The sequence below is a fragment of the Mucor mucedo genome (assembly GCF_025094135.1).
Source record: "Mucor mucedo strain NRRL 3635 chromosome Unknown EV154scaffold_54, whole genome shotgun sequence".
In the NCBI taxonomy this organism is placed as follows: Eukaryota; Fungi; Mucoromycota; class Mucoromycetes; order Mucorales; family Mucoraceae; genus Mucor; species Mucor mucedo.
This window is the reverse complement of record NW_026252338.1, coordinates 110228-136377: the sequence shown is the minus strand read 5'-3', so window position 1 is coordinate 136377 and position 26150 is coordinate 110228. Positions and strand designations below refer to the sequence as shown.

The following is a 26150-nucleotide window of genomic DNA, read 5'->3' as shown; positions in this document are numbered from 1 at the left end:
AAAATCATGACGCAAACCTCTCTAGAATATGAAGGGGATGTTTGGCAAGCTCAAATTCAAGATAACCCGGATGAGGCTATGTACCGGATGAAACGCTTGTTGGAGACGGCTGGGTTTGTCATTGCTACGTACAACGGTCCTCTTTATATGGGTGTGGTGAGGAAAACAAGGATTTGTTGATAATCACCAACATCCAAATCATGGGTAAAATTGGAATCTATTCCTCCATCTATTACATGACTAAATTTTTAACATGTCATTATTTCAGGTTTAGAAGCTCATGTTGTGTCTTTAAAAACTGCTGGTGATCACTTATACATTGCTAGTTCAATTAAATCATACATACTACCATCAGCCGTCCCCCAATTGAAGAGACGAAGCAAGTCTTAGAGAAAATCAAATAACCGACAGCCCCGAGCACTGACTCGCGTTTGGTTTTCATTTATTTTTCAAGAAAAAGAAAATAGAATGGTTAACTTGAGGGATAATGCAAACTCTCGCGGGAAGACGCTTTTATTAAAATCAATTTTAAAAGATGAGCATGTTTGCAACCAATATAACATCCGTTACTGATGACTCAATGTGATTTCAGGTCAGCGGTTGGTTATTTATGTCTATCTTAAAAGTATAAAAGAAGAATGTTTGAACCTGGATCAATAATAGACTTCTTTAATACTATTAACATGACCAAGCGTACTACCAATTCCAAGCCAACACCGGTCAAGCCAAACCCAAAGCCAAGAGCTGTCAATTCATTAACGACAACTACTAAACCAGAGGAGACACCTTCCAAGCCCAGCACAGCTACCAAAACAAAGAAGTCTCACGTTAGGTGGGAAACTGATGTAGCAGGCGATGATAATTTGTCATCAGATGCCCGCCTTCTTGTTTTCCTTTTGGATAATAATGCAAACAACTTGAATTTTCTCACACCAACCAAAAACCAAAAAGGCGCATAGAGAGTTTATATGTCCAAGAGAAGATTAGCCTTTAAGTGTTTAGATTATTTTTGTTAAAAAACGTTAACTTACCGTACGATGGAAGACATTCGTGCACAAATGAAGAAATACATGGTCGAGTACCGTAAAGCAGGTTTACGTTTTTTGCAAACCGGAAACGGCGCAAAGGGAGAAACTAAGGATACTGGTTCAAAAGAATTCGAAAGTAAGTTGTAAAGAGTCAAAATGGGTACAGATTAAGTTATTAATATCTCACTTACAATAGAAGTGGCTAAAGATGTCTTTCCTTATTATTATAAATTGGAAACGTTTCTTCAGGATCGTCGGTGTTTCTGATATTCTAGGTGCCCAGGATTCTGAAGTGAAAGACACTATAAAAGATAAAGAAGATGAGACAAGACATGTTGAGTCTACTTCCAATGAAGTGCCTGTAAGTAATGATGTAGTGGAAACGGTGTCTGACTCCTGTGAAGATGAAGCTACCGCTGCTCCTCCGGTCAAGAAAGCAAAGAAAAGTTCTGGTGCTGTTACCTTCGTCCAGGACTTCAAGTCTATTTTGGATGAACCCGTAGATACAACCATCTACAGTGAAGTGCTGGAAAAGAAGCAGGAGATGGCCAAGATGAAGATGAAGGTGCAGCAACTGACTATTGACAACCTATTTGATTTCAAGGTTGAAAAAAAGAAAAGAAACGAAAGTAGTAATCTAATACTAACATATTTTGAATTTTAGCATTATACCTTGAATACTGCGGATATTATAAAACAGGGACTCACTGATAAAAAAATAAGAAACAAAAGTATGAAGCATAAGATGCGAGAAGACGATAATCATGAAGAGGCATCACTTCCCCCTAAAAGAAAGCTTACACCAATTTGGAGGTATAAAGGAAATGCTAAAAATTAATTATATTCATATGTATTATAACTAAAGTAAAGATCAAGTTGAACCACGTAACTTTATCTCATATATATCCCCTTATTCCCTATGAATTATCATTTTGTTTTTGGTTTTCTCGTGAGCTAATAAACATATAACAATACCAATTGGATCATTTAGTAGCATAATAGCTTCAAACGCTACATTTATATTCATTTGGTCGTCGTTACTGTGATCTTTATTTTACTTTTGCAATGAGTCATAACAAATTTTTAAATATAATATGATCTTAATAGATATTATTTTGCATATTTTGCACAAGTTCCCAAAAAAAAAAATTATTACAAGTCAATAAAATATGCTATAACAAGCATTAGTATAGTAAAGACTGGAAGTGAACATTAAATGTGCTGTTATTTTAGCTGATGATATTGATGTTCTTGCATGAATATTGTTGATGTTGTAGTCTGGATAAAGTACATGACTTCTAAAAAGCAAAGTAATAGAATCGACCCATTAACCTATCGTAATGGTCATCATATCTAGCAATGTTCACTTGAAAGCAGCCATCATCTTCCAAGCTACCGACTCTAAGCTGTGCCAGCCAAAAACAAGACTTAAAGGACTGGAAATCAAAACCATGAGTGCTATCAATCGATCGTCTCACACAGGGCTAGTTCCTGTACCTAATAAAGTATGCTATGATGATCACATACATTGCTTAGGAATTGCCATGGTGTGCTAACCGGCAGCATTAGAAGCATTAAAATATTTTGGACAGAACATAGTTAGTAATGGATAGATCAAATTGCCTTATATTTTAAGATACTTACTAAAAGAAGAAAATGTCTAGAACTCCGTATTCTTTTCAAACGTATTTTTTTCAAACGTATTTTTTAGAATCATGTGATGGTCTACACGTCGATTGACATGCCACATTGTCTAAACTTCATAGGAGGATCGATTTCTGTTTTCCATAAAATCGGCTTCACTTTCATTACAAGCTACTACTGGAGCACAGATATACAACTACCAAGTTTTGATTTGCTTAGGAGGTTTTTGCAAGTGTTTCTATTTTAAGTAAAGGCCCAAACATTATGGATGATGAAACAAGCAATTAAATCATTCTGACATAAGCTCTTGTTTATCAGCCTAAAAATAAAGCTGGTTCACACACTTTATTCTTCCTTCTTTTCTTTTCCTTTAACATATTTCTATCGAATGAAAGTAACTAATAATGTAAAAAGGTAATTTAGTAATGACACTTATGTTTCTTTCAAAAGACGTTAAAATTGAAAAAGATACATTGCGATATTGCGGATGCGGCTAGTCTTTGCTATAGGAGGGCAATCTGCTAGGCAGAGTTCTTGAGTTTTTGGAATTCACGAACTGTGAATAGTTGTGATTGGACTACAAATAGGTTTAGTCATACTGGCCTTCTGGTCTTAGCCAGAATTACTGTAAGTGGTATTAAAAAAATACGTTTGAAAAAAATACGGAAGTCTAGACATTTACGGTTTGAAGGGCACCTTAGGGTAAAAGACTCTTTCCGTGGGCCATGAAGTGGAAATAAATGGCTGCAAAACAAAGTGTATTGCATTGTTGTCTCGCAATGTAATCATCGACATCAGTAACGCTGATCAGCTGAAATTGATTGGTGTCAAAGTAAATCAACTAAACAGCAAATTCCAGTTAAGCATTGATGGATTGGATAGAGACATACCAGAATTGCACAAGGGTACTTTAAAGGTAATATATAAATAACACAACTTACTATGTAAAAACGTGTACAAATACTAGATAAACAATTTAGATTGAAAACGCTGTTGCTGGTGATACATTTTTAAAGCGTACTGAATCATATCATTATACTAATTCGAATGAACGTGGAACAAAGATGATATACGTACATATGTAGGTTGTAACACTATGAAATACGGGCGATATACTAATATAACACTCACGCTTCATAGAATGGATCAAATAATTAACAACCCGATACTGTTTCATCGCTCATCATTAAATCAATTCTCGGAGATGTCCTTCCTCGTCAAATTCTGGGGACCAATCATTGAGCTTTTTTTTAACCCGACTGAGTACTTTATACAATGGTAGGTTTCAATCCTTGCTCTTGTTTAGAAGCACGTATAATGATAATAACCACTTGTGTAGGGGTGACACCAATTCACCATATTTATCTATAATCAATTTTCACTTTAAGCTGGATTGTAAGCTTAAAATTAAGGATTTTAATAGTGATGAGTTGGATGTTACTACTGGAGAGCTGGCACGCCATTCATCCACCACTTCCTCTAAAATGAGCAGTGACTTTACAAAATCCGCCCTAAATACAAAAGCCCATTTGAACGCTGCATTGAAACGAATGCCGTACTGTCGTATTTGGGTACGATTCACTTAAGAATAATTGAGCAAATCGTTTAAATAAATAAACTATGAAATTAAAACAACCTTTAATGTTGAATAACAGCACACGCTTGTATACTGCTATACAACTTCTCCTACTACGAGTACATACTTCTATATTAAAGATTACATGATTGGCCTAAATACGATATACGAATGACAGTTGGATACAGAATGCTATGTGGGAGCTTCCTCCAATTCTGCACGCGCCTTAAATCCAATTTGTAATAGTTTTTAAGGGAATACTGACTTGAAAATATGAAAGAAAAGGTTGGATGTAATTTCTGTTCTTTCAATCTTCTTTCTAGATAACTTATATCAAAAAAATATGATAATATCAACTGTTTGTCGTTTTCCGTAGAGATATCCAAGTAGTTTGTGAAGTACGTATTTTCTGACTTGTGCATATTGTACGATTTAGCAAAGAGTAAGTAAAGTGATTTGCTGTCCATCCTAATAGAGATTTTTTTATATGAAATCGGATACAGGCTGCAAACACTCATTCTATTTCTTTTATAATGTTCTTTGGCGTATCGCACAATCAAATTTCGAAGCTTTCTCATTCCAAAAAAGCGTCCCAAGCACTCCTCATCCTTCTTGGAACGTATTTTTCTGGGACCATTAACAAGTTTTGTGCAAAAATCAAGAGCTGCTCTAGGAACGCTTTCTTGGGTATCTAAATACAACTTTTCAGATATCTTTTCGGCATCCACTTCATTTCCAATCGTTGATGATTGTATCAGCATAATACAAACAGTGGATAGAGCCCTAACCTCCTTAGCTGTTAAGTCCTTTTGCGTATAATCCAAAGTAACCGATTTGTCATCATCCAAATCTGAATGAGATTTAATCAATAAATCGGCTTCATCGTCGTATTCATCTTCATCTTCGAAAAAATACATATCAGCATCTACGGACAAAAGCTTTGTAATCATCATTATATTTTCTTTGTCACTGGCTGTATCTGTAGTTCGAAACAGTTTCTCTATCAATTGTTTTATGACGAAGAAATTTCCCTTTTTTTCATGTTGATTATACTTTAAAAGACATTCAAAAAGCTCGTTCATTATAAATAGTTTTGTGGTCTTCTTTTTGCCAGAGGAGAATTTTTTTGACGAGGAGGCTTTTGAAACTACCATAGAGGGTTTTAAAAAACAATTTGTTTGCAAAGATTAGCACTAATAATCAGAGTTACTACAACTTTTAAATCCTGCATGTACTTTTGATAAGTCAACATATTTGTAAAGTTCGTGTAGTATTGACGCACTGTGAAACTTTTTATCGGTCCAATTTTTTAAAAAAAAATGAAAAAGTTAGACCGGCGGTAACGGTCCAAAAATTGGACCGATTTTATAAAAAATCGGTCGCATTTTTGGACAGATTTTGTAAGAAATCGGTCGCATTTTTGGACCGATACTGATGATTACAAGCGATGGTTTTGGCAAATAATTCTATTGGATAATAATACAGTTTACGTATTCAGTTCACGAGTTGCTACCATTGTAAACCCAAAAATTTAGACATCATATATTGAATAAAAAAAAGACATTTTATTGAAAAAAAAAAGAAAAAGAAAAAAAGAGCCACAAATGTTTGAATAAATAAACACAGAGATTGGTTTTACAGATGAAAGACGAAACTAACCCGCCCATACCAACTTATTGAGCTAGTAGTTACAACTGTTATAGACAAACGCGTCTGGGCGGTACTTACCTATAATAAGAACTAACGTTAATAACGAGTATAAAAAAGATAAAAAAACACATCATACCTTAATAAAGAAACAGGTCGTCCGGGTCTAAATTTACAAGCAGTAAACGTACAGTAAATCTATAGACATATATTGATATTAATAACAGGAATGAAGGTGACTATAGCGATAAATCTTACTTCGAAAAGAATGTAGTTCATCTACCATGAACGCAAACACAATATTTATTATTCATAAACTACATCAAACAGAGTTACATAACTGTAAAAGGTTAATTTTATGTTAAATTATGGTATCAATTATTATACATACTATTTCATGGTCATTTGTCAAAAAGAAAACAGAAAAAAGGAAAATAAGAAAGAAAAAAAATATTAGATTTATAAATAATGATTTTTTAAACTCAATAGATATTACGTACAGGAACGGTACACACAAACATAGAGTACTCTTCCAGTGCGTTTGATAGATACTTTCAATGACCCTTTGACCACTCTTTTGTTTCCTATAACTTGTCTCTTTACAAGATGGAAAAAATGGGGAAACTAGAAAGAAAATTCTAAGAAGGAGGGTGATTTCAATAAAAAGTGTTGCGGCTATTTATTGAGTGGCAAAAATTTGGACATAAAGCACATGGCTTTTAATACTATAAACATTTTATTTGTAATATATATGTGACAAAAAAAATGTCAATACTTTGTCATAGAGACATTTAAGTAGTGAATATGTTTTGATAGTTATTCGTCCGTTAAAACCAGCGAAGAAGTGAAAAAAAAAAAAAAAAAAAAAAAGCGTAAGTCAATTGAAAGCACGATACAAAAAAAGCCTAATCGTGTAACACCAAACGCGTAAAGAACAAGATACACTTTTTGACCCCCTGTTGCGGTCACCGTATTAACTTAATAAATTTTCTTTTAATCATATAAGTTATATAGGTATCGTAATATATGTTTATTAAACTACAAAACTCGATTTTGCAGTGATTTTCATTTTTTTTAAAAATCGGTATCGGTGCAATCTTCAAAAAAGACCGCCGGTATCTGTAATTTCTAAAAATTGCACCGATACCGGCGGTATCGGTCCAAAATATGTTTAGACCGGTAAAAAGTTTCAGGGTGACGGTAGGCGTACGAAATAGCAGGAGTTGTTACAAAATCACGCATGTGTCGTGCTTCCAAATTGCTTTTGATGAACTCAATAGCTCTTTATCGGATCATAAAAATATATGTTATTATTTTTAAGGATGATAAATAAAAACTACCTACGGGTGCTTATTTTTTAAACTGATTTTTTTTCCAACGCAGTAGGACAAAACAGACCAAAAGCCAAGATAAGCCAAAAAACCACTATCATCAAGGAACTGTTTTTCTGCAGGACCTAGGATTGCAATAGGTGTTTTTCTTAGATGTGCTTCTAAATCATTAAGTCCGGTACAACTATAGTCGAAGTAGAATTTAGGCTTCGAAGAAAAAATAGCGCCAGAAATAATAGATTCACTTAATGAGCCTATTGCTTGAGACATTCCATGCATACTCAAGGTGCATTCGTTTTGTAAAGCTTCCATGCTTTGTAAAAATATATTGTAATCAAAGTCTTTATTAATTACCCTTTTAAGGCTCCTACTGACTGTACGGTAGTCATCTTCTATTGAATCTGTATTGGCAATAACTGTTTCTGCATCATTTTCAGACTCAAAAGAGGGAATAGATGTGCTGCTGCTGCTTTCTGACGTTGATTCTAACGATTGTTGATTCGTAATTTCAGCAATAAAATTATTTATAAATCCATAGACGGTAAATTTTCCTTGTTGTTTGAGTCAATTTATTTTTTGCTGGACCCACAAACCAGATGCTGGAATATCCGCTTCCTTAAAAGTATCAAACTGATTGCTTTTTCTCTTTTGTTCGAGTTTAGCTTTGATTACGGTTGCGGCGCCTGTTGGTAGACACTTTTTTTCGTAGGTACAGCATATTCTTATTAAGGGTAATACCTAATACTGTATGATCAATTTATTGTTCGAGCTTATGTCAGCAGACAAGATCCGTCCGCGTATAATTACATATTACCAGTTGGATCGAAACCTCATAGTTATCGTCCTGATTGAAGCATTTTTATAAGTATTTGGTTACAGCCTCTGGATTGCCATCCAATTGGTTATAAAATCAATTACACCCTCTGGATCTCACATCTATTGGATTCTGAATATTTTCACGGGCCAATACAATTAGGATCGAGAGGTCTTTATTACCCCCAGCTATGTTATCCCAGCCATAATTTTTTTTTCCGGACGAATTAAATTTGAATTATAGAGTTAAAAATGCGCTTTCATTCGGATTAGCTTCAATGCATTTAATGGTTATCTGTATACATTTTCCTGGAGTTTACATGGCTAGTGCCAACGATAAATGGGAGGTAAGGTTGTTACAGGGCCAAACCATTTCTGTCATTTAAAATTAAAATGCCACATGAGGGCGGTCATTGGAGCTAAAAAAAAAAAAAAAAAAAATCGTGACCACTGAAAAATTCCTAATTTGTATATAATGGGATGCATCATGATTTTTTTTTTCATTTTTTTTTTCATTTGCATTCAACTTTTTTTTTTTATGAGTACACAAGACGAAGAGACCCAAGGCTTATTAAGCCATACTCAGAAACGGTCCAAGGGAAACAAGTTTTTAATTGCCGTATCTGCTGCGCTTGTTTTCAGTTCAATTGGAGTTGTCGTGTCACTCTTGCGCCATGATGCTTTATATTCAGGTACCATTTCAAAAACAAACAATAGGCATTCGACCCTTTTTTTTTCTTGTTAAAAACTGATTTTTTTATTTAGACAACAAGGCATCGTTACCTCATCTTGTTGTTGGTAACAAAGGAGCTGTTGCTGTCGAATTGAAAGAGTGCTCTGATGCAGGATTAGATAGTAAGGGGATATAAAAAATATATACTGGCTGTTCATGTCTAATGATTAAAAACCTGTGTGTAGTATTACAAAAAGGTGGTAGTGCTGTTGATTCTGCCATTGCATCTGCGCTTTGTATTGGAGTTGTAAATAGTTTTGCTACGGGTAAGTTCCATGATCAAATCATCCTTTAATTTAAAAAATTGCGTCATATTCATTGGTTGTAATTATAGGTATCGGCGGGTAATATATTTGTTTTTTTCTTGGTGATAGGCTTATCGCAGTATTAATTTTTTTTTTTTTTTTGGTATGTTTTGCGTAGTGGTGGGTTTATGCTTATTCGTTCTCCCAATGGAACATTTGAACATATTGATTTCAGAGAGACGGCACCAGCGGCTGCATTTAGAGACATGTTTGTAAAAGATCCGATGGCGGCCCAAATTGGAGGTTTATCAGTTGGTGTACCGTAAGTTGATAGGGACAAGGAACGGAGGATTTATTTTAATTCTGTAATAATTTTTTTTAGTGGTGAGATAAGAGGATTTGAATTGGCTCATCAAAGGTAAAATATTCCTTGTGGATCATGTGAGAGTGAGAGTGAACTGACATTAAAGCAAATCAGACATGGTAAACTTCCGTGGAAGGATCTTTTTACAGCGGCTATTCGAGTTGCGCAAGATGGTTTCAAGGTGACAGATTTATTATTCGAGAAATTAGTGGTAAGCTTGTGAATAAGATTATGTAGTCAACGAGATGAATAATGGCGAATTTTTTTATATTTTTTTATTGGTACGTCAGAAATCTAAGGCATGGATCGAAAAGTCGCCTGAATTCTCGAACGTGTATGCCCCTTCGGGCGTGATTGCTAATCCCGGTGAACTAATTAAGAGACCTACTTTAGCTGCTACTTTAAGAACCATTTCATTAGAGGGCCCTGATGTGTTTTATAAGGTATTTGTTTTACGATTATCAAAGCGCATGTGTGTAACAGAGTATATTAGGGGAGTATTGCCGAAACCATTGTCAATGCTACACAAGCGGCGGGTGGTATCTTGACTTTAGAAGATATGGCAAACTATCGTGCATTGGTGAGACCCACTATCAGTACATATTACCATGGTCGTAGAGTCACCACAACAGCAGGACCCACCAGTGGCCCAGCACTTTTATCTGTCTTGAATATCATTGAACCTTACTTTTTCAACACAACCGGTCCAACCGGTTTAAATATCCACCGTTTTATCGAAGCCGTGAAATACGGATTTTCTTTCCGTACTGAAATTGGAGATCCTGAATTTATCGAGAATAGTGAACGCATGGATGAAATCATCAGCAAAGAATGGGCAGATCTTGTGCGAAAGAATATTTCAGATGTAAAGTATATATATATATATATATATATTGATATATGCAAATTGTAGCTGATAAATGTTAATATTATTTGTAGGACACAACGCATGATCCCTTGTATTATGAACCCAAGTATGAAAATAATGACCCTCATGGTACTATGCATCTCTCTGTGGTAGACAAAGATAACGGTGCTGTCTCATTGACTTCTACTGTGAACTTGATGTTTGGTGCTAAATTTATGGATCCTGTCACTGGAATTATTTTGAACGATGAATTGGATGATTTCAGTATCCCCGGCATTCCTAACAATTTTGGCTTATTCCCTAGTCCTTACAATTACATCGCACCCTTCAAACGTCCCTTGTCCACCATCACACCCACTATTATTGAAGATGAAGATAACAACCTTCAATTGGTCGTGGGCGGATCCGGCGGGTCCCAAATTTTGACAGCCACCTTGAATGTGATTTTAAACACCTTTGATTTTGGCCTTGATGTCTTTGAAGCGGTGAAGGCGCCTAGAATTCATCATCAATTGATTCCTAATGAAGTTCAATTCGAAACCGGTTATAGCGCGGAAATCCTGGAAGTTTTGAAAACAAAGGGACATCAGGTAATAAGAAAGAGAGAAAAAAAAAGTTTGCCAGATTTTTAAAATTATTAACGTGACATCAATCAATAGTTCCGTAATTTACTAGAAACAGGTACAACATCTGCGTCACAAGCTATTAGACGATTTAGTGATGGTACAATCCATGCTGCTAGTGATCCTAGAAAGCAAGGCGTAGCCGCTGCATATTAAATTATATAAAATATAAAATATACCATAATAAACCTTTCTTTACATCCCCTGTTGAAATACATCCACTGAGGCATAAAACGTTTGTCAAAACCTTAATACTTTGTTCATGCCAACACATGTAAATACACCGCACAGCAGACATACAAGAACATTTTTTTATAGTCTATTGAATTTTAATATATGTTCGAAAGTAAGGGGGGTAATAATGCCTATGAGTGTATGCCTTAAGCACGGAGGTTCTTAAGAACAGCTTTAGTCACTTCAGAGCTAGAGCTCTTACCGCCCAAATCGGGGGTAAGAATAGAGGCATCAGCCATGACAGCATCGACAGTGTTGTAAATCTTGAGAGCTTGAGAGGTATAAGCCATGTGTTCCAACAATATACCAGCAGAACGAATAGAGGCAATGGGGTTAGAAATACCCTTACAAGCAATATCAGGAGTGGAACCATGAACGAGTTCACCCATGAGAAATTTATCACCAATGTTGGCGGAGGGAGCAATACCAAGAGAATCGACAAGAGCATCAGCACCATCAGAGATGATGTCACCATAAAGGTTGAGGGCGACGACAACGTCAAAGGCCTCAGACTCACGGAACATACGGTAAACATTAGGAACCACTAATTGCTCTTCCATATCAACTCCCTTGTTTACTTCGGCATTCTTTTCCTTGACGCCACGAGCAGTCTTGCGTTATGAATCATCAGTGATGCTCAAGACATTGGACTTGTGAATGATGGTGACACGAGGGTTATGCTTCCAGAAACGGTTGGTGACAGGTGTTTCGGATCTAAGCTTTTCACGCGTCAAGGTCATATCAAATGTCATCTTACCGATACGTTAAGAAGCGTATTCTGAAATCTTACGATCAGTCCATGCAACTTTCAAACCAGTCTTGGGTCAACTTTTTCTATTTTAGACTTGATATACTAGAATGGACGGGTAAGACGATGGTAAAAATGAATATGAATGTTCTATATGCCCCTACCAAATACTCAGTGTTTTCACTAATGATGAGCATATCCAATAACTTTTGGTTGGGTAAACCAGGAGAGTTAGCAGACTTGACAGGACGCATATTGTCATACAAATTCAAATGCTTACGCAAAGCAATAATAGAAGAGTAACCAGCAATCTTGTGAGAAGGAGAGCTAAGCACAAGATAAGTACACACACCCCCCTTTTATTTTAAAAGAACTATTGCCTGGCAGCACCTAACAAGGCACCATTACATTATTTCTTTAATGTATCAATGATGGCTTGAGGAAGAGAGGTACTTGTACTTTAGAAAAGCTCGAAACCAGCATCAGGATCAATAAATTTAAACTTTGGCCAGAGTTTGATTATTCAAAAACGCGGCGAGCAGCCTAAAGAAAGAAAGGAGGGGGAAATACATGAAACGAGGAGATATTTTGAACAGATTTTTTTTTATGGGTTACATACAGGAATAACTAGAATAAGAGAGGTGTCGTGTTTTAGTTAAAACGTGCCTGCTTATACTCATTAGGCGACTTACGGTGGGAAACGAAATATAGATTTATTAGAAGACGAAAAGGCTGACTTAACACAACTACCAGGGACAGCTGTTCAATATAAAACGGATCAATTATATCATGGCAGCAGAGTTTTTCTAGCTATCAGATCAAGGTCTCATCTATCATATCTAGCCAGTCATTATGCTAATGGCTCAATCATATAGCACAGAACATTCATAGCTAAAGATTATCAAATCATGTTAACATCAGAGCAACTTATGTGTTCAATAAAGCATTAAATTATATTTGAATGAAATTATTGCTTTATAGACTTCGGATATTACATATACGTTCTATCTTACTATTTTACTGTACTAAGTATAATTGAATGCCACAATACATATTCCTTAATGATTTCCGCTTTTACGAATGTATACACGGCATCATCCGCGCTGATGAGATTTTGGAAAATATACAATTTGTCATCGACTTGTAGTATTCCAGGAGCGAATTAAACAAAATATTTTTAATAATCGGTGATCAGACCTTTCTGACGGCGACTCCATCTGTTTTTGTTCGAAAATGTTTCTCATTTGAAGTATCGCTCGACAAGATATTGGCCAATGTTATAACTGTCATTTTCGAACTAAATAACTGTGACAGTTTATCATGGAAATACGTAACTGAATAAATAAGAAATCTCACTTAAACTTCATATGCTAAACTTTTAGTATGTCATGGTCTTTAGTGATATTCCACTATATCAGCTATATACAAACACTTTAAAACCTATTAGAAACACCTATTATTAACGATAATTTACGATTGCAGTATGAATGTAAGTATGTACTTACCGATGTATTCTAATTTACTTCCACGAGTTCGCAGTCCACATAATGTTCAAGTAATTTTCTTTTACTGTTATTTACAACTGTCTTCAGGATAGTCAATTCGAGTCTGTGCATTGTTTACAATATAAAATTCCATATATATTGGCCGTACTTACGAGGCAAGTTCATTGTAATAAATTAATGACACAAAAATATTTGACTTTGTGAACGTTTGTTACTAAGGTAAATTTAGCGATTGCATTACACAGAGTTGATCTATAAAATCCGTCCAAATAGTAAAGTGTCAAATGAAAAACTAAATTTAAGCAGGGACATCCTTAAAATATAATATCCCCCGAGGTCAAATATGATACTATTCAAACAGTGCATGTTTCTTTTGTATCTTTTAAGAAATGACTACACACAGAGTCTTTTGATGAACAATGGTAAGTGATTTAGGCAGTGGGGATGAAAAAAGTGATGTGACGTGTGTTCAAATCGCGTCTTTTTTTTTATTTATTACAGAAAATTAATGAAAAAAAGAGTTTTTTATTGTTTGTTTGATTAAAATACCATGTCGCAACAAGCCGGAGATCAACAACAAGCGCAATATGTGCAGGTACCTACTGACGCCATGAATCCTCAGCAGCAACAGCAAGTGAGCAGCTTGAACTCGGTAGCTACAGCTTCCAATACGAGCAATTATCCTGCTTTTGATTTAGGAAAGTTCTGGACCGAGCAAATGCAATTGGCTGACATGTTTGAATCCGATTTCAAGAACCATCCTTTACCATTGGCAAGAATCAAAAAGGTCATGAAGACAGACCAAGAAGTGAAGGTTAGTGACGTTTTATATTATTAATGTCACTGGAATAGGCATGATAACACTTATTATTATTGTTAATGGACATAGATGATTAGCGCAGAGGTAAAATATATTTTTTGAAAGGGAGAACGGCAGGGTGATCAAAACTGACTTTGTTGTTTAGGCTCCTGTGTTGTTTGCCAAGGGTTGTGAAATTTTCATTACGGAATTAACAAAACGAGCCTGGTAAAGTGTATATTTTAAAATACAAGGTTTGGGGTCAAACTAAATGAAAGGTGTATAGGGTTCACGCAGAAGAGAATAAGAGACGAACTTTGCAAAGATCAGATATTGCTACGGCTATTTCCAAAACAGACATGTGTGATTTTTTGATTGATATTGTACCTAGAGAGGAAGCTATCAAGAGTCAAAGTGCTCCTTTTGAACAACAACAACAACAGCAACAACAGCAACAACAGCAACAACCTGAATATGGTGGTTATTATCCTCAGGGAGCTGTTCCCCAATATCCTCAGCAAACCATGGATGCTGCTACTGCTTATTATCCTCAATTGACAGCTGAACAAATGCAGCAGTATCAACTTCAGCTCCAGCAATTTGCTCAACAGCAACAGCAGCAGCAACAACAACAACAGCAACAACAACAACAACAACAGCAGCAGCAACAACAACAACCCTACCCTCATGGTGCGGAAACATCCAATAGCACAAGCCAAGCTAATAATACAAAGACTGAATAATAAAATAAACAAAAAAAAAAGAAGAAAAAAAAAGAAATTTATACTGTATAATTTTTATTTTTTATGGTTTTAATTCGAGTTATTTAGATGAGGTCAGCAACGTTCATGGGCATTTCATCAATTTGAGTGTTATAAAATTGTTCAATATCTCTCATGGCACGAACATCGTCACCAGAAACAAAATTGATTGCAACACCCTTACGACCGAAACGACCACCACGACCGATACGATGGATGTAGTTTTCACGGTTAGAAGGTAAATCATAGTTGATAACCAAAGAAACTTGTTGGACATCAATACCACGAGCTAATAAATCGGTGGTGATGAGGACACGAGAAGAACCAGAACGGAACTCCTTCATGATAACATCACGTTGAGCTTGATCCATATCACCATGCATGGCAGAGACAGTGAATTCACGAGCTTGGAGCTTATCGGTTAACCAATCGACCTTTCTACGGGTGTTACAGAAAATAACAGCTTGAGTGATAGTGACAGTTTCGTATAAATCACACAAAGTATCCAACTTCCACTCTTCCTTATCAACGGCAATATAGAATTGCTTGATACCTTCCAAAGTTAACTCATCACGCTTAACTAAAATTCTAATGGGATCTCTCATGAACTTCTTGGTAACTTCCAAGACTTCAGAGGGCATGGTAGCAGACAAAAGGACAACTTGGGTAGTTTCGGGCATCAATTGGAAAACATCGTAAATTTGATCCTTGAAACCACGAGACAACATCTCATCAGCTTCATCTAAAACGAACATCTTCATGGACTTGGTGTTGAAAGCACGACGGTTTTGGATCATATCGAAAACACGACCGGGAGTACCAACAACAACTTGGACACCAGATTGAAGAGTGGCAATATCTTCACGGACATTGGTACCACCAATACAGGCATGAGACTTAATACCCATGAAATCACCGAGGGCCAAAACAACCTTTTGGATTTGGAGGGCCAATTCTCTGGTAGGAGCAAGGATCAAAGCTTGAGGTTCCTTAAGATCAACATCAATGGATTGGAGAACAGAGATGGAGAAAGTGGCGGTTTTACCAGTACCAGATTGGGCTTGAGCAATAACATCATGACCCTTAATAACGGGCATAATAGCACGTTGTTGAATGGCAGAAGGACGTTCGAAACTGTTATATTTTGTGGTTAGTTCGATTATACACACACCCCTTTATTTTTTTAAACTTACCCATAAGCATAAACACCACGAAGAAGTTCGGGCTTGAGGTTCATGTTATCAAAGTTGTCGACAACCTCATCCCAGTTGGACTAATCGAAAGATTAAATGTTAAAAATTTTTATCACTTCATAAAAAAAAAAAAAATTTTTTATTCTTTCAATACTTGCCTCGATTTCGGTATCTTGGATTTCTTGCAAAGGTTCGTTGCTATAGAATCAGATGAGAATGAATACTTTTTTGTTTATAATCTTTTTTATTAGATTGAATGAAAAATTTTTACCTCATATTGAATAATAAGTTTAAAAGAAGGAAGAAAAAAAAGAAAAAAAAAAATTTCAAAAAATAGTCAAGGGGCTAAAAACAAAATTTAATCACGTCACAAAAAAAAAAAGCCGCCAAAATTACATTTTTATTTAGGTTTAGCAATGATGTAGCAAGTTGTACCAAAATGATATCTGGAGACTTGTACAATCTCTAATTTTTCCTTGACTCGTTCGTCCCCAAATAACCCCATAATATCTCTATTCCACCAACAGCCCCATTGTTTGACATGTTTATCAAGATTGGTGTCTAACAATCGGTTTAACCAATCATAGTGAGATCGTCCGTGCTCTAACAACAATATACGAGACTCTTGGGATTTACACTGATCTGCCAACTGAACCAACGCTTCTACTGGATCTCCACAAGAACACAATCCAAACGTATCCACAATAGTATCGTACTTTTTGTTCTGCTTCTCCTCTACACTAGCCGTCTCAAAGAACGCTTGATGGAATTTACCCTGATACTTTTCAAACTTTTCTTTCGCTTCATTCAACATGGGCTCATGGCGATCTGTAAACGTAGCTGAAGTCACTTGATCCGCTTTATAATATGAAAAATTACGACCTGTTCCCGTTGACACCTCTAATACATCGCCCTAAACACACATGCAAACACACATAGCTGTTTAATTGACAACTAACCACAATCTTTTTCATTTTTCATTTTTTTTTTTTACCTTGGCCTTTCCAACCAACCAACGTCTCAATAAACCAACACCCATAATGATTTCATCCCAATTGATCTCATCGTCGTATTTCTTGGCTACTGTTTCCCATACACTCGAAGTATCGAAGCTTTTAGGTGTCAACGTCGGGTCCTCAGGCCCATTGCCCGAAACCATGTCATTGACATCACTTTTACTCTTAAACACCAACATGCTTACATAAGTCGCTGTCACATAAAGTAAAGAGCCACCAAGCAAGATTGGTCCCAATCTTGGTTTGACTTTGGGTGGAGGGGGTGGAGGAGGAGGGGTATAAATGGGTTTATATTTTAACCCATGGCTTGCCTTGTGTAATGCTTTTCGTGTCGACATTTTAAAAAAAAAAAAAAAAAAAAAAAAAGAGAGAAAAAAAAATAACGCTTGTATCCTCCCACCCTCCCCCGCCCCTTAAAACAGGATGTGACTGGATTTACGTAATAATGCATCTATGGTATAAATAATGCATAGTCTGTTTCACCAAAGCACTCTTCTTTCTTATTTATTTTCACTATTTTACACCTTACACTATTTAAATGACTACACCTCATTTCGGTACCATTGCGGCCTTATCTACGATTGCTGTTATCACTGGGTTATTTATAAGGTACCCTGATTGTGCCTTGTTTGATCAACATCGTAAAGATATTCCCCATATCAAGGGCGATCCCTTGATCGGTAACCTCATGGCCGTATCTAAAAATAAAAACCGTTATTTTGAATATGTATTGGAAGTCTATGAAGCATTAGATACTATGACATTGTAAGTAGTTGCTCTACCTTTTTCTTTAACATCAAACTAAATATTATCTAGTCGATCTTCTTCGTTGGGTATTCCTAGCGGTATCAGTACTGTAGACCCAAAAAATATTGACCATGTGTGCAGAGGTAAAACACAAACAAGTTACTGTTTTTTTTTGCTTTACTAACGAGAAATACCTAAAATAGCCAATTTCCAAAATTATGTGAAGAGCGAGAATTTTCGTCATATATTTCATGATGTATTAGGAGAAGGTATATTCAACACGGATGGAGAAAGCTGGAGATTACAACGAAAGACATCATCACAAATATTTCATGTGAAAAACTTTCAAACGGCATTTACAAGGTAAAATAGAATACTTAATGATGCTATTTATCTAAAAACAATTTAGCATTTTCGTGAGTCATGTTCAAACTTTGTCGAATGAAATTCTAGAGAACGCCGTGAATCATCACCAGGCCGTCGACTTTCATGATCTCATGCTTCGGTTTACCATGGATACCTTTGTCGAGTATGCATATTTATTTATTTATAGTCTAAAACGCATATCATTAACTTTTTTTTTTTTTGCGTGCCTCTTTTAGAATTGCATTTGGCGTAAAACTAAATTCGTTACTGGAGGATCAGGATTTTGCCGGATCATTTGACGCAATACAGCAAGACCATTACCGACGCATTATTTTTCCACTTCATGGTCTCATGCGTAATTTGCAAGATACCTTTACAAGCCAAAAAACCATCAAGCAACATATTCAAACACTGGATGATTTTATTTATAGAATTATCAAGGAAAGAAGACTGAAACATGAAAAGTCTCCAGAGATGGATACAGAGACTTACAAGACCGATTTGTTACTTCGGTTTATGAAGGCCAAAAGTCCCTCAGGTGAACCTTATTCAGATAAGGAGTTGCGTGACACCATGTTAAATTTAGTCATTGCCGGTCGTGATACTTCGGCACAAACCATTGCTTGGTTTTGTTATAGCGTCATGAATCACCCACAAGTCCAAGAGAAATTGCTGGAAGAAATCGAACAATTTATCACTGACGATATTGAACAGGATACCGTGGCATTGTATGAAGCGATTCAAAAAATGAAATATGCACATGCAGTGTAAGTGCATTAATTTATGTATGTACATGATCTTTCGGGTTGAACACTAAATTTGGGCTGTTATTTTAGATTATATGAAGTACTCAGGCTTTATCCGTCTGTTCCAAGTAACCGAAGACAAGCATTGAATGATGATCTATTACCTGATGGTACACATGTAAAGAAGGGGGACGAAGTGATTTTTCAACCATTTTGTCAAGGACGCCATGAAAAAGTATGGGGACCTGATGCAAAGCAATTTAAACCAGAACGCTGGATAAACAGTGAAGGTAATCTGGTACGTGCTGAATCGGGTAAATATATTGTCTTTCATATGGGCCCTAGAATCTGTCTTGGGCAAAATATGGCAACCTTGGAGGTTCTATTAACTATGTCCATGTTATTGAAAAAGTACAAATTGACAAGAGTCCCAGGTCACCGTGTCGAGTTTCTGAATCAAGTGACTTTATCCATGAAGGATGGTCTTCAAGTAAATGTTGAGAGAAGAAATCCAGTATTGCAAATCATTTAATAACTATTGAGCTATACAAAAAATAAAACTTTCTGTTTATCACTTGTTACAGCCATATGCAGAATAAAGTAGCATATATGCAAAATGCAAATTAGTGTTTCAAATCCAAATAGAATGTACATGCATAAACATTCCGGCTACGGGATATTTTTTATTTTTGGGAAAATATGCGCAAGACCCAAAACTTAGTATCGTACACCCCCAAAGCATTTATAACTCTGATAGATACTATGTTCATCGGCAGAAACAACGCCACCATTGACCGTGCTTTGAAATTAACGGCGTATCTAGAAATGATTCGGCTTTGTAGAAGACGTATTATATTATACTAAAAGGGAAACACCAAAATATAAACAAGCATTTTGTCAATTAGTGAGAAGAGAACATATAGACTAGAAGCTGGTGGTTCATCAAGCTTGTTGAAGAGGTGAGCTACCGGAATCGCTATTTATTCAGAGATTACTAGAAAACAGGATGACCTTGTAGCTTAAAATCATAGATAATAAAAGATGTTATATATACACCTACAAATTAGGCCGATGTTATATCTTCTCATATCATCACAGACTGTAACAAGAATTTACATCATACATCACAATTATTTTCCCAGCTGTCAAATGTGCGTGAAGCCAAAAAAAAAAAAAAAAAAAAAAATAGAGAGAGGGTCAGTGCTTTTTTTTATGTAATGTTACGTGTTTTTCAATTATTGTAACAGCTTGCGAAAAGGCGGAAGAAACAGTAGGATAAAATAGATCGTGGCTGAAAATAAATAAATAAAACAATCTTCTGTTAAATTTATCTTTCTCTCTATCGTTTATCCTATCAGTTTCTAGCACAACTATCGACATCGCGGAGACCGACACTCCCACACCTTTTAACAACGATTATTGTTTTTATAAATAAATAAGGTTGTTCATTTTTATTATAATTGTCTACTACTCTTTACTTCATTTTCACCTAGTATATATAACAAGGAGACCTTTCAACAGGGGCGATGCGGTTAACACTACGCGGATACAACTGCATTCTCGGTGGTAAAACCTGTCACCATCGATCTGTCTTATTTCTTTTTTTCTTCCTCGCCTAACTATTTTAAAAATTCCTTATTGCAAATTTATAAACAAAAAAATTATTATGGCAATGGATGGATCACTGAAATTGAAAAGACTTATTTAAAACATATCTATCTGAATACGCGAGAAAGAGGATGACACAACCCTTTATAAATCACCTAAAGAGCAAGCAGGATATTGGCCGATCATATAAAAACTAACAACCTTGAAAACGTTTTCGGACTATGTAGAGAAAGAAGAAACCTTTTGACCACCCAGTGAAGAGCTGTTCTGTAGAGAAAAGATGTGCCTGCAAGAAGAGGTTACAATCAAACCCCCCAAGAAAAGATTTCCAGAACGTTTGTCATAAGTGTCTGGGTGTGAACGTTTGACATATGCTGAAGATGATAGTCATTCGAGTACCCAATACGTCTTTCTTAATAAATTTTATAGATGCCAAGCTGGCTTTGGATTACAACGGAAGGGTTCAGGCTTTAAGGTTATATACTTCAAGCTTCAACTTTTTTTTAGGCTGATAAATATTTTTCAGGTCCAAATGTTGCTACATCTTTTAAGTTATCCGACTCGTTGCCAAAATCTATGAGAGGCTGTTTGGCTAGCCCGTTGTAAACTGTGCAACCTGATAGTAAGCTTATAAATATTGCGGATACAAATGTTACCTTTTAATTTAGAGATGATATGAGTGTGCATAAATTAGTTTTGAAGTAAAACACGATATAAAATTTAAATAAAAACGTTATTTTTTATAGTTATTTTTATTTTTACTAGCACAATGTCATATTCTCAGTGTGCTTTTCTAATTATTCTTTTCGCGTAAGAAGTTAGTAATAAGCAAAGTTAAAGCAACCATTTAAAAGGCAATTGATATGTCATAAAGAGTATACTTTCTAATTGCAGTGAGATATTTACTTGTTTTCTGCTATAATGGGTTTGAAGGGTTTAAAGAAAACAATAAAATAGACTAATAAGGACTCTGTGACATTTTATTTAATATACAGTAGATGCAGACACCAAGTAGACATAATACAAACATTAGTTGACTGATAAAAATTCTTGTTTAATATAGTGATTTTTTTTTAATAAGTCAAAAAAAAATAGTTTAATAGTGTACAAATAAGTAGTATAAAGTTAATATTATAACAAGTAATAAAGGGGGGAATGAATTATAAGGCGGACAAAGGGTAAAAAAAAAGAGAAAAAGTTATTCTAGTGTATTAAAAATGGGGGAAGGGGGAGAAAATCACTTAATGAGCATTAAGAGATTGTTGGTATACCAATTCACTATAAGCACCGTTTAACTTCAAGAGTTCCCAATGGGTACCTTGTTCAATCACACGACCATGCTTGACAACACAAATAAGATCGGCGTTTTGAATAGTAGACAAACGATGAGCAATGGTAATTGTAGTACGACCACCTTCTTCAAGAATGTTATCAATAGCAGTTTGGACAAGCTTTTCACTTTCGGAATCAAGAGCAGAAGTAGCTTCATCCAATAAGAGGACCTTAGGCTTACGAATCAAGGCACGAGCAATAGCGATACGTTGCTTTTGACCACCAGATAATTGAGAACCCTTATCACCGACACGAGTATCATAACCCTTGGGAAGACTGGTAATGAACATGTGGATATTAGCAGCTCTACAAGCATCTTCGACATCTTGTTGAGTGATATTCTTGCCATCATCGACACCGAAACGAATGTTTTCTCCAATAGTCATATCGAAAAGAACGGGTTCTTGAGAAACCAAAGCCATATGGCTACGGAGGTTGGAGAGAGAGAACTTGTTGAGGTTGTTATCGTCCAAACGAACAGTACCAGAGATAGGATCGTACCATCTTTGAAGCATACCAATAGTGGTGGATTTACCACAACCAGAAGGACCGACTAAAGCAATGGTTTGACCAGCCTTACCGTGTAAGTTGAACTCACCGTTAAAGATGGAGATATCAGGACGAGCAGGGTAACGGAAAGAAATGTTTTCGAAATCAATTTCACCATGGACTTGGTCACGAGTAGGTTCAATACCTTCAAGTTCAGGATCAATGCTAGGAACACGTTCAAGAATTTCAAAGGCAGCAATAGCAGAGTACTTGGCCTTGGCAAAAGTAGTAGTGAAAACGGAAGCACGACCAACACCTTGAGCAGTAATCATGATGGACATCATACAGGTAAACATGTTATCAAAGGGAAGATTATTGTTCTTCATCAATTGAGTACCGGCATAGAAAGCGACAGCGTTTGTATAAAGAGTAATACCTTGTTGAAGGGCATAACCAAGAGAGGACATGTAGGCTTTACGTTGAGCAAGACGATGAGGACGTTCGGTAGCATTGTAATACTTGGTTTCAAAGTGACTTTGCTTATTAAGACCGGCAACAGTACGGATTTCCTTGATAGCTTCACCAGCAACTTCACCACTTTGTTCATTGGCCTTCTTGGTAGAATCTTCGAAACCACGATGAATCTTGGATTCATAACCAGTAGCAAACATAATGAAAGGTGCCATACAGAGAATAATTAAAGTCAACATCCAACTTTGAGAAAAAGCAATAGCCAAACCTGTAAAGAAAAAAAGTTAGTGATATGCTTTAAAAAAATTGTAGAAAAGTAGTGGTAGCTTACCAGTGATGGCTGTGACAATAATTTGAGTAATATCACCCCAAGTCTTAGTTACCAATTCGTTAACATTCTTGGAATCAATAGCAAGCTTGGAGGTAAGGGCACCAAGAGAGTTATCCTCATCATCATAGAAACCAACTTCCTGTTTCATGAAAGCACGGAAAATATCGGCACGAAGACGTTTGGTGTAACGCTCACCAGCAGTTTCGAAAGAGATGACTTGGGTAGAGAAACCAATGAAAGCAGCAACACCAATAATAACAAATAAGAAAGCGTAGAGGTTGGTACCTTCCATAGGACCAGGAGGAACCAAACTAGGATCAACAAGTTGAGCGATGACCTTGGCAAAGATAAGAGCAAAACAAGGGAATACGGCACCAGCAATTGCAGCACCGGCAATACCGAGAGCCAAAAGGGGCCATTCGGAACGCATTTGAAGCAAGACTTTCTTAATAGGAACACTTTGCTTCATGGCAACCTTACGTTCATCCTTTTCCTTACGGAGCTTGAGTTCATAGGCATCAACAGAAGCACGACTGGTAGTCTTGAATAAGTTGACAGTAGTATCCTTTTCATTGATCAAGGCGTCTTCTTGACGATGCTTTTCAGTTTCAATTTCTTGTTGTTCACGCTTCAATAATTCTTCGGAATCAAGTTCTTCAACGGTACTGCCAACTTGCTTGGTAGCAATTTCTTGCTTTCTAACTAAATCGGCATAGACACCATTAAGGGCAAGGAGATCGTTGTGGTTACCTTGTTCGATTAAATCACCAGCAGCCATAACAACAATAAGATCAGCGTTACGAATAGTGGAAAGACGATGAGCAATAACAATAGTAGTACGATCAGCAGAAGCAGCATCCAAAGCGGTTTGAACTAAACGTTCAGATTGAGTATCCAAAGCAGAAGTAGCCTATTATTAAAAAAGAATCATTAGAATATATTTCTCGTATAAATATTCCATGTAATAAACTTACTTCATCTAACAAAAGAATAGAAGGGTTCTTGAGAATAGCACGAGCAATAGCAATACGTTGCTTTTGGCCACCAGAAAGCATACCACCATGTTCACCAACAAGGGTTTCATAACCATCAGGAAGTTGGGAGATGAAGGAGTGACAGTTAGCCTTCTTACAGACGTCGACGATTTCATCGTTCGTGATTTCCTTGGTAACACCCATCAATAAATTTTGCTTAATACTCATGTTGAACAAGACGGGTTCTTGACTGACAACACCAATTTGACTACGGAGCCATGCGACATTATATTCCTTAATATTCTTACCATCAACAAAGACAGAACCTTCATCAGCATCGTAGAAACGTTGCAAGAGTTGAACACTGGTAGATTTACCAGAACCGGAGGGGCCAACAAAGGCGACAGTCATACCAGGCTTAATGGAAAGATTAAGTCTCTTTAAAATAGTAATGTCAGGACGAGTAGGGTAACTGAATTTAACATCCTTGAATTCGATTTGACCAACAAATCTTTCGGGAGCAATACCGCTATCGTTGTCAGTATCAATGAGGGGGACACGATCAATGGTGGAGTAAATCTTGTGAGCAGCACCACAAGCGCTGGAAACAGCAGATAAGTTAGGAGGTAATTGCAAGAGAGCAATGGCACCCATAATCATAGCAAAGAAAACAACAAGGACAATATCACCAGTCATTAACAATTCACGAGAGAGCTTGGAACCGTACCAGAAAGAAAGGCCATAGGTGGAAAAGAGGATGAACATGAAGGAACCGAAACCGAAACCAAGAATTCTACCACGCTTAACACCAGTTTGCATAGCCTTTTCAAGCTTGTGTTCATAAAGATCGGCGAAACGGTTTTGGAGGGAGAAAGAGTAAACGGTACGGATACCAGAGAATACTTGTTCAGCAACGGAACCAGCTTCAGCATAAGAATCTTGAGATTTAAGGGTATATTTGGTGATGAAGTAACCCATGGTGGCACCAGCACCGGCCAAAAGAGGAAGTGTGGCTAACATAACAACAGCAAGTCTCCAACCCTTTACAAAGGCGACGACAAAACCAGTGACGAATTGACCGATACACATGACCAAAAGACCAAACTTTTCAGAAATACCGTCTTGAATTAATTGAGTATCAGTAGCCAATCTAGTGGTTAAAGAACCCTCATCAGCCTTATCGAACCAACCCATCTCTTGACGGAGAATGGCGTGGACATACATTTGACGAATACGACGGACTTGGTTTTCACCAGTCAAAACCCAGAAACAATTACAAGTATAAGCGGCAAAAAGGACACCAGTACCCATATAAACGAAAATTAAAACAAGAGGATGAGCTTCGATAGCTAACTTTTCGTAATCTCCAGAGGCCATAGCAGCACCGATGGTGGCCATGAATTGACCAAAAATAATGATAGACACAGGCTGCATAGCACCGATACCAGCCGAGAAAATAGTAGCAATGAAAATCATCAAAAGCTCTTGTTTAGTAGCGAAACGGAAAAGCTTGTAAATAGGGACAGCAGGTTGCTTTTCCTTCTTCTCCTTCTTCTTCTTTTTTCCGTCGGCTACTTCGGTTTCGTGTACAGATTCGATTTTTTGTACAGGAATAGCGGCGATTTCTTCCATTAATAATTTCTCGTCATTGTGCGTGGGGGTGGATCTGGAATTATCACTGTTGCGTTTTTGATCTCCATGGATTGTTTGACTTGTCGACGAAGAACGTGACGACATACTTGTACCTGTCATGGTTGATAGATATTTTATATGTTTTTTAAAAAAAAATTCAAAGGGTTTTTTTTTAAAAAAAAGGAAGGGATAGATCAGAAAAGTAATAAAGAAAACAAAAAACAAAATAAAGGGAAATCTGTACTGGGTATTTATATTATCATTGGTAGCACAAGGTATAAACCAGCGGAACGTTTAGTTCGGCCGAATAAATATACCGTGGGCAC

General features: G+C 36.4%; 10 protein-coding genes across 10 annotated transcripts; 4 read left to right on the top strand and 6 right to left on the bottom strand.

The window, feature by feature from the left end:
• Window positions 1-1037: 1037 nt before the first annotated feature.
• Window positions 1038-4258, top strand: EV154DRAFT_564283 (uncharacterized protein; the record flags this gene model as incomplete). Its single annotated transcript, XM_051605831.1, has 7 exons — window positions 1038-1164; window positions 1304-1632; window positions 1693-1841; window positions 3471-3588; window positions 3653-3753; window positions 3813-3950; window positions 4012-4258. The coding sequence occupies 7 exons, from the start codon at window positions 1038-1040 to the stop codon at window positions 4256-4258; spliced, it is 1209 nt and encodes a 402-aa protein (XP_051456941.1).
• A 239-nt stretch (window positions 4259-4497) lies between these two features.
• On the bottom strand, window positions 4498-5330 carry EV154DRAFT_482116 (uncharacterized protein; the record flags this gene model as incomplete). The annotated part of the gene is made up of 2 exons (XM_051598450.1): window positions 4498-4567; window positions 4663-5330. 2 exons carry the CDS (start codon window positions 5328-5330, stop codon window positions 4498-4500), a joined length of 738 nt encoding a protein of 245 aa, XP_051456940.1.
• Window positions 5331-5421: 91 nt separating this feature from the next.
• Window positions 5422-7615, bottom strand: EV154DRAFT_552236 (uncharacterized protein; the record flags this gene model as incomplete). Its single annotated transcript, XM_051605041.1, has 4 exons — window positions 5422-5526; window positions 7095-7177; window positions 7240-7539; window positions 7581-7615. Coding segments are annotated over 4 exons (522 nt in total), but the record flags the coding sequence as incomplete, so codon positions are not given.
• A 949-nt stretch (window positions 7616-8564) lies between these two features.
• EV154DRAFT_465552 (gamma-glutamyltransferase) lies at window positions 8565-11099 on the top strand. The gene is made up of 11 exons (XM_051597697.1): window positions 8565-8731; window positions 8805-8894; window positions 8958-9038; window positions 9107-9116; window positions 9196-9339; window positions 9400-9435; window positions 9496-9592; window positions 9672-9824; window positions 9875-10246; window positions 10321-10839; window positions 10909-11099. Exons 1-11 carry the CDS (start codon window positions 8578-8580, stop codon window positions 11026-11028), a joined length of 1776 nt encoding a protein of 591 aa, XP_051456938.1. The 5' UTR covers window positions 8565-8577; the 3' UTR covers window positions 11029-11099.
• Window positions 11100-11222: 123 nt separating this feature from the next.
• On the bottom strand, window positions 11223-13470 carry EV154DRAFT_590169 (uncharacterized protein; the record flags this gene model as incomplete). The annotated part of the gene is made up of 6 exons (XM_051606863.1): window positions 11223-11717; window positions 11751-11858; window positions 12019-12181; window positions 12547-12613; window positions 12876-12879; window positions 13378-13470. 6 exons carry the CDS (start codon window positions 13468-13470, stop codon window positions 11253-11255), a joined length of 900 nt encoding a protein of 299 aa, XP_051456937.1. The 3' UTR covers window positions 11223-11252.
• Window positions 13471-13881: 411 nt separating this feature from the next.
• EV154DRAFT_603187 (histone-fold-containing protein) lies at window positions 13882-14901 on the top strand (the record flags this gene model as incomplete). Its single annotated transcript, XM_051607339.1, has 4 exons — window positions 13882-14173; window positions 14249-14263; window positions 14325-14386; window positions 14445-14901. Exons 1-4 carry the CDS (start codon window positions 13910-13912, stop codon window positions 14899-14901), a joined length of 798 nt encoding a protein of 265 aa, XP_051456936.1. The 5' UTR covers window positions 13882-13909.
• A 41-nt stretch (window positions 14902-14942) lies between these two features.
• EV154DRAFT_249472 (ATP-dependent RNA helicase eIF4A) lies at window positions 14943-16452 on the bottom strand. Its single transcript, XM_051594603.1, has 4 exons — window positions 16384-16452; window positions 16271-16310; window positions 16113-16192; window positions 14943-16053 (listed from the first exon to the last, which is right to left on the bottom strand). Exons 1-4 carry the CDS (start codon window positions 16386-16388, stop codon window positions 14985-14987), a joined length of 1194 nt encoding a protein of 397 aa, XP_051456935.1. The 5' UTR covers window positions 16389-16452; the 3' UTR covers window positions 14943-14984.
• On the bottom strand, window positions 16420-17505 carry EV154DRAFT_511208 (uncharacterized protein). The gene is made up of 2 exons (XM_051601787.1): window positions 17107-17505; window positions 16420-17025 (listed from the first exon to the last, which is right to left on the bottom strand). Exons 1-2 carry the CDS (start codon window positions 17464-17466, stop codon window positions 16513-16515), a joined length of 873 nt encoding a protein of 290 aa, XP_051456934.1. The 5' UTR covers window positions 17467-17505; the 3' UTR covers window positions 16420-16512.
• Window positions 17506-17595: 90 nt separating this feature from the next.
• Window positions 17596-19607, top strand: EV154DRAFT_465549 (cytochrome P450). Its single transcript, XM_051597696.1, has 6 exons — window positions 17596-17893; window positions 17945-18018; window positions 18079-18238; window positions 18285-18404; window positions 18478-19008; window positions 19078-19607. Exons 1-6 carry the CDS (start codon window positions 17667-17669, stop codon window positions 19517-19519), a joined length of 1554 nt encoding a protein of 517 aa, XP_051456933.1. The 5' UTR covers window positions 17596-17666; the 3' UTR covers window positions 19520-19607.
• A 1960-nt stretch (window positions 19608-21567) lies between these two features.
• On the bottom strand, window positions 21568-26027 carry EV154DRAFT_465546 (P-loop containing nucleoside triphosphate hydrolase protein). Its single transcript, XM_051597695.1, has 3 exons — window positions 24193-26027; window positions 23219-24128; window positions 21568-23155 (listed from the first exon to the last, which is right to left on the bottom strand). Exons 1-3 carry the CDS (start codon window positions 25942-25944, stop codon window positions 21837-21839), a joined length of 3981 nt encoding a protein of 1326 aa, XP_051456932.1. The 5' UTR covers window positions 25945-26027; the 3' UTR covers window positions 21568-21836.
• Window positions 26028-26150: the final 123 nt, after the last annotated feature.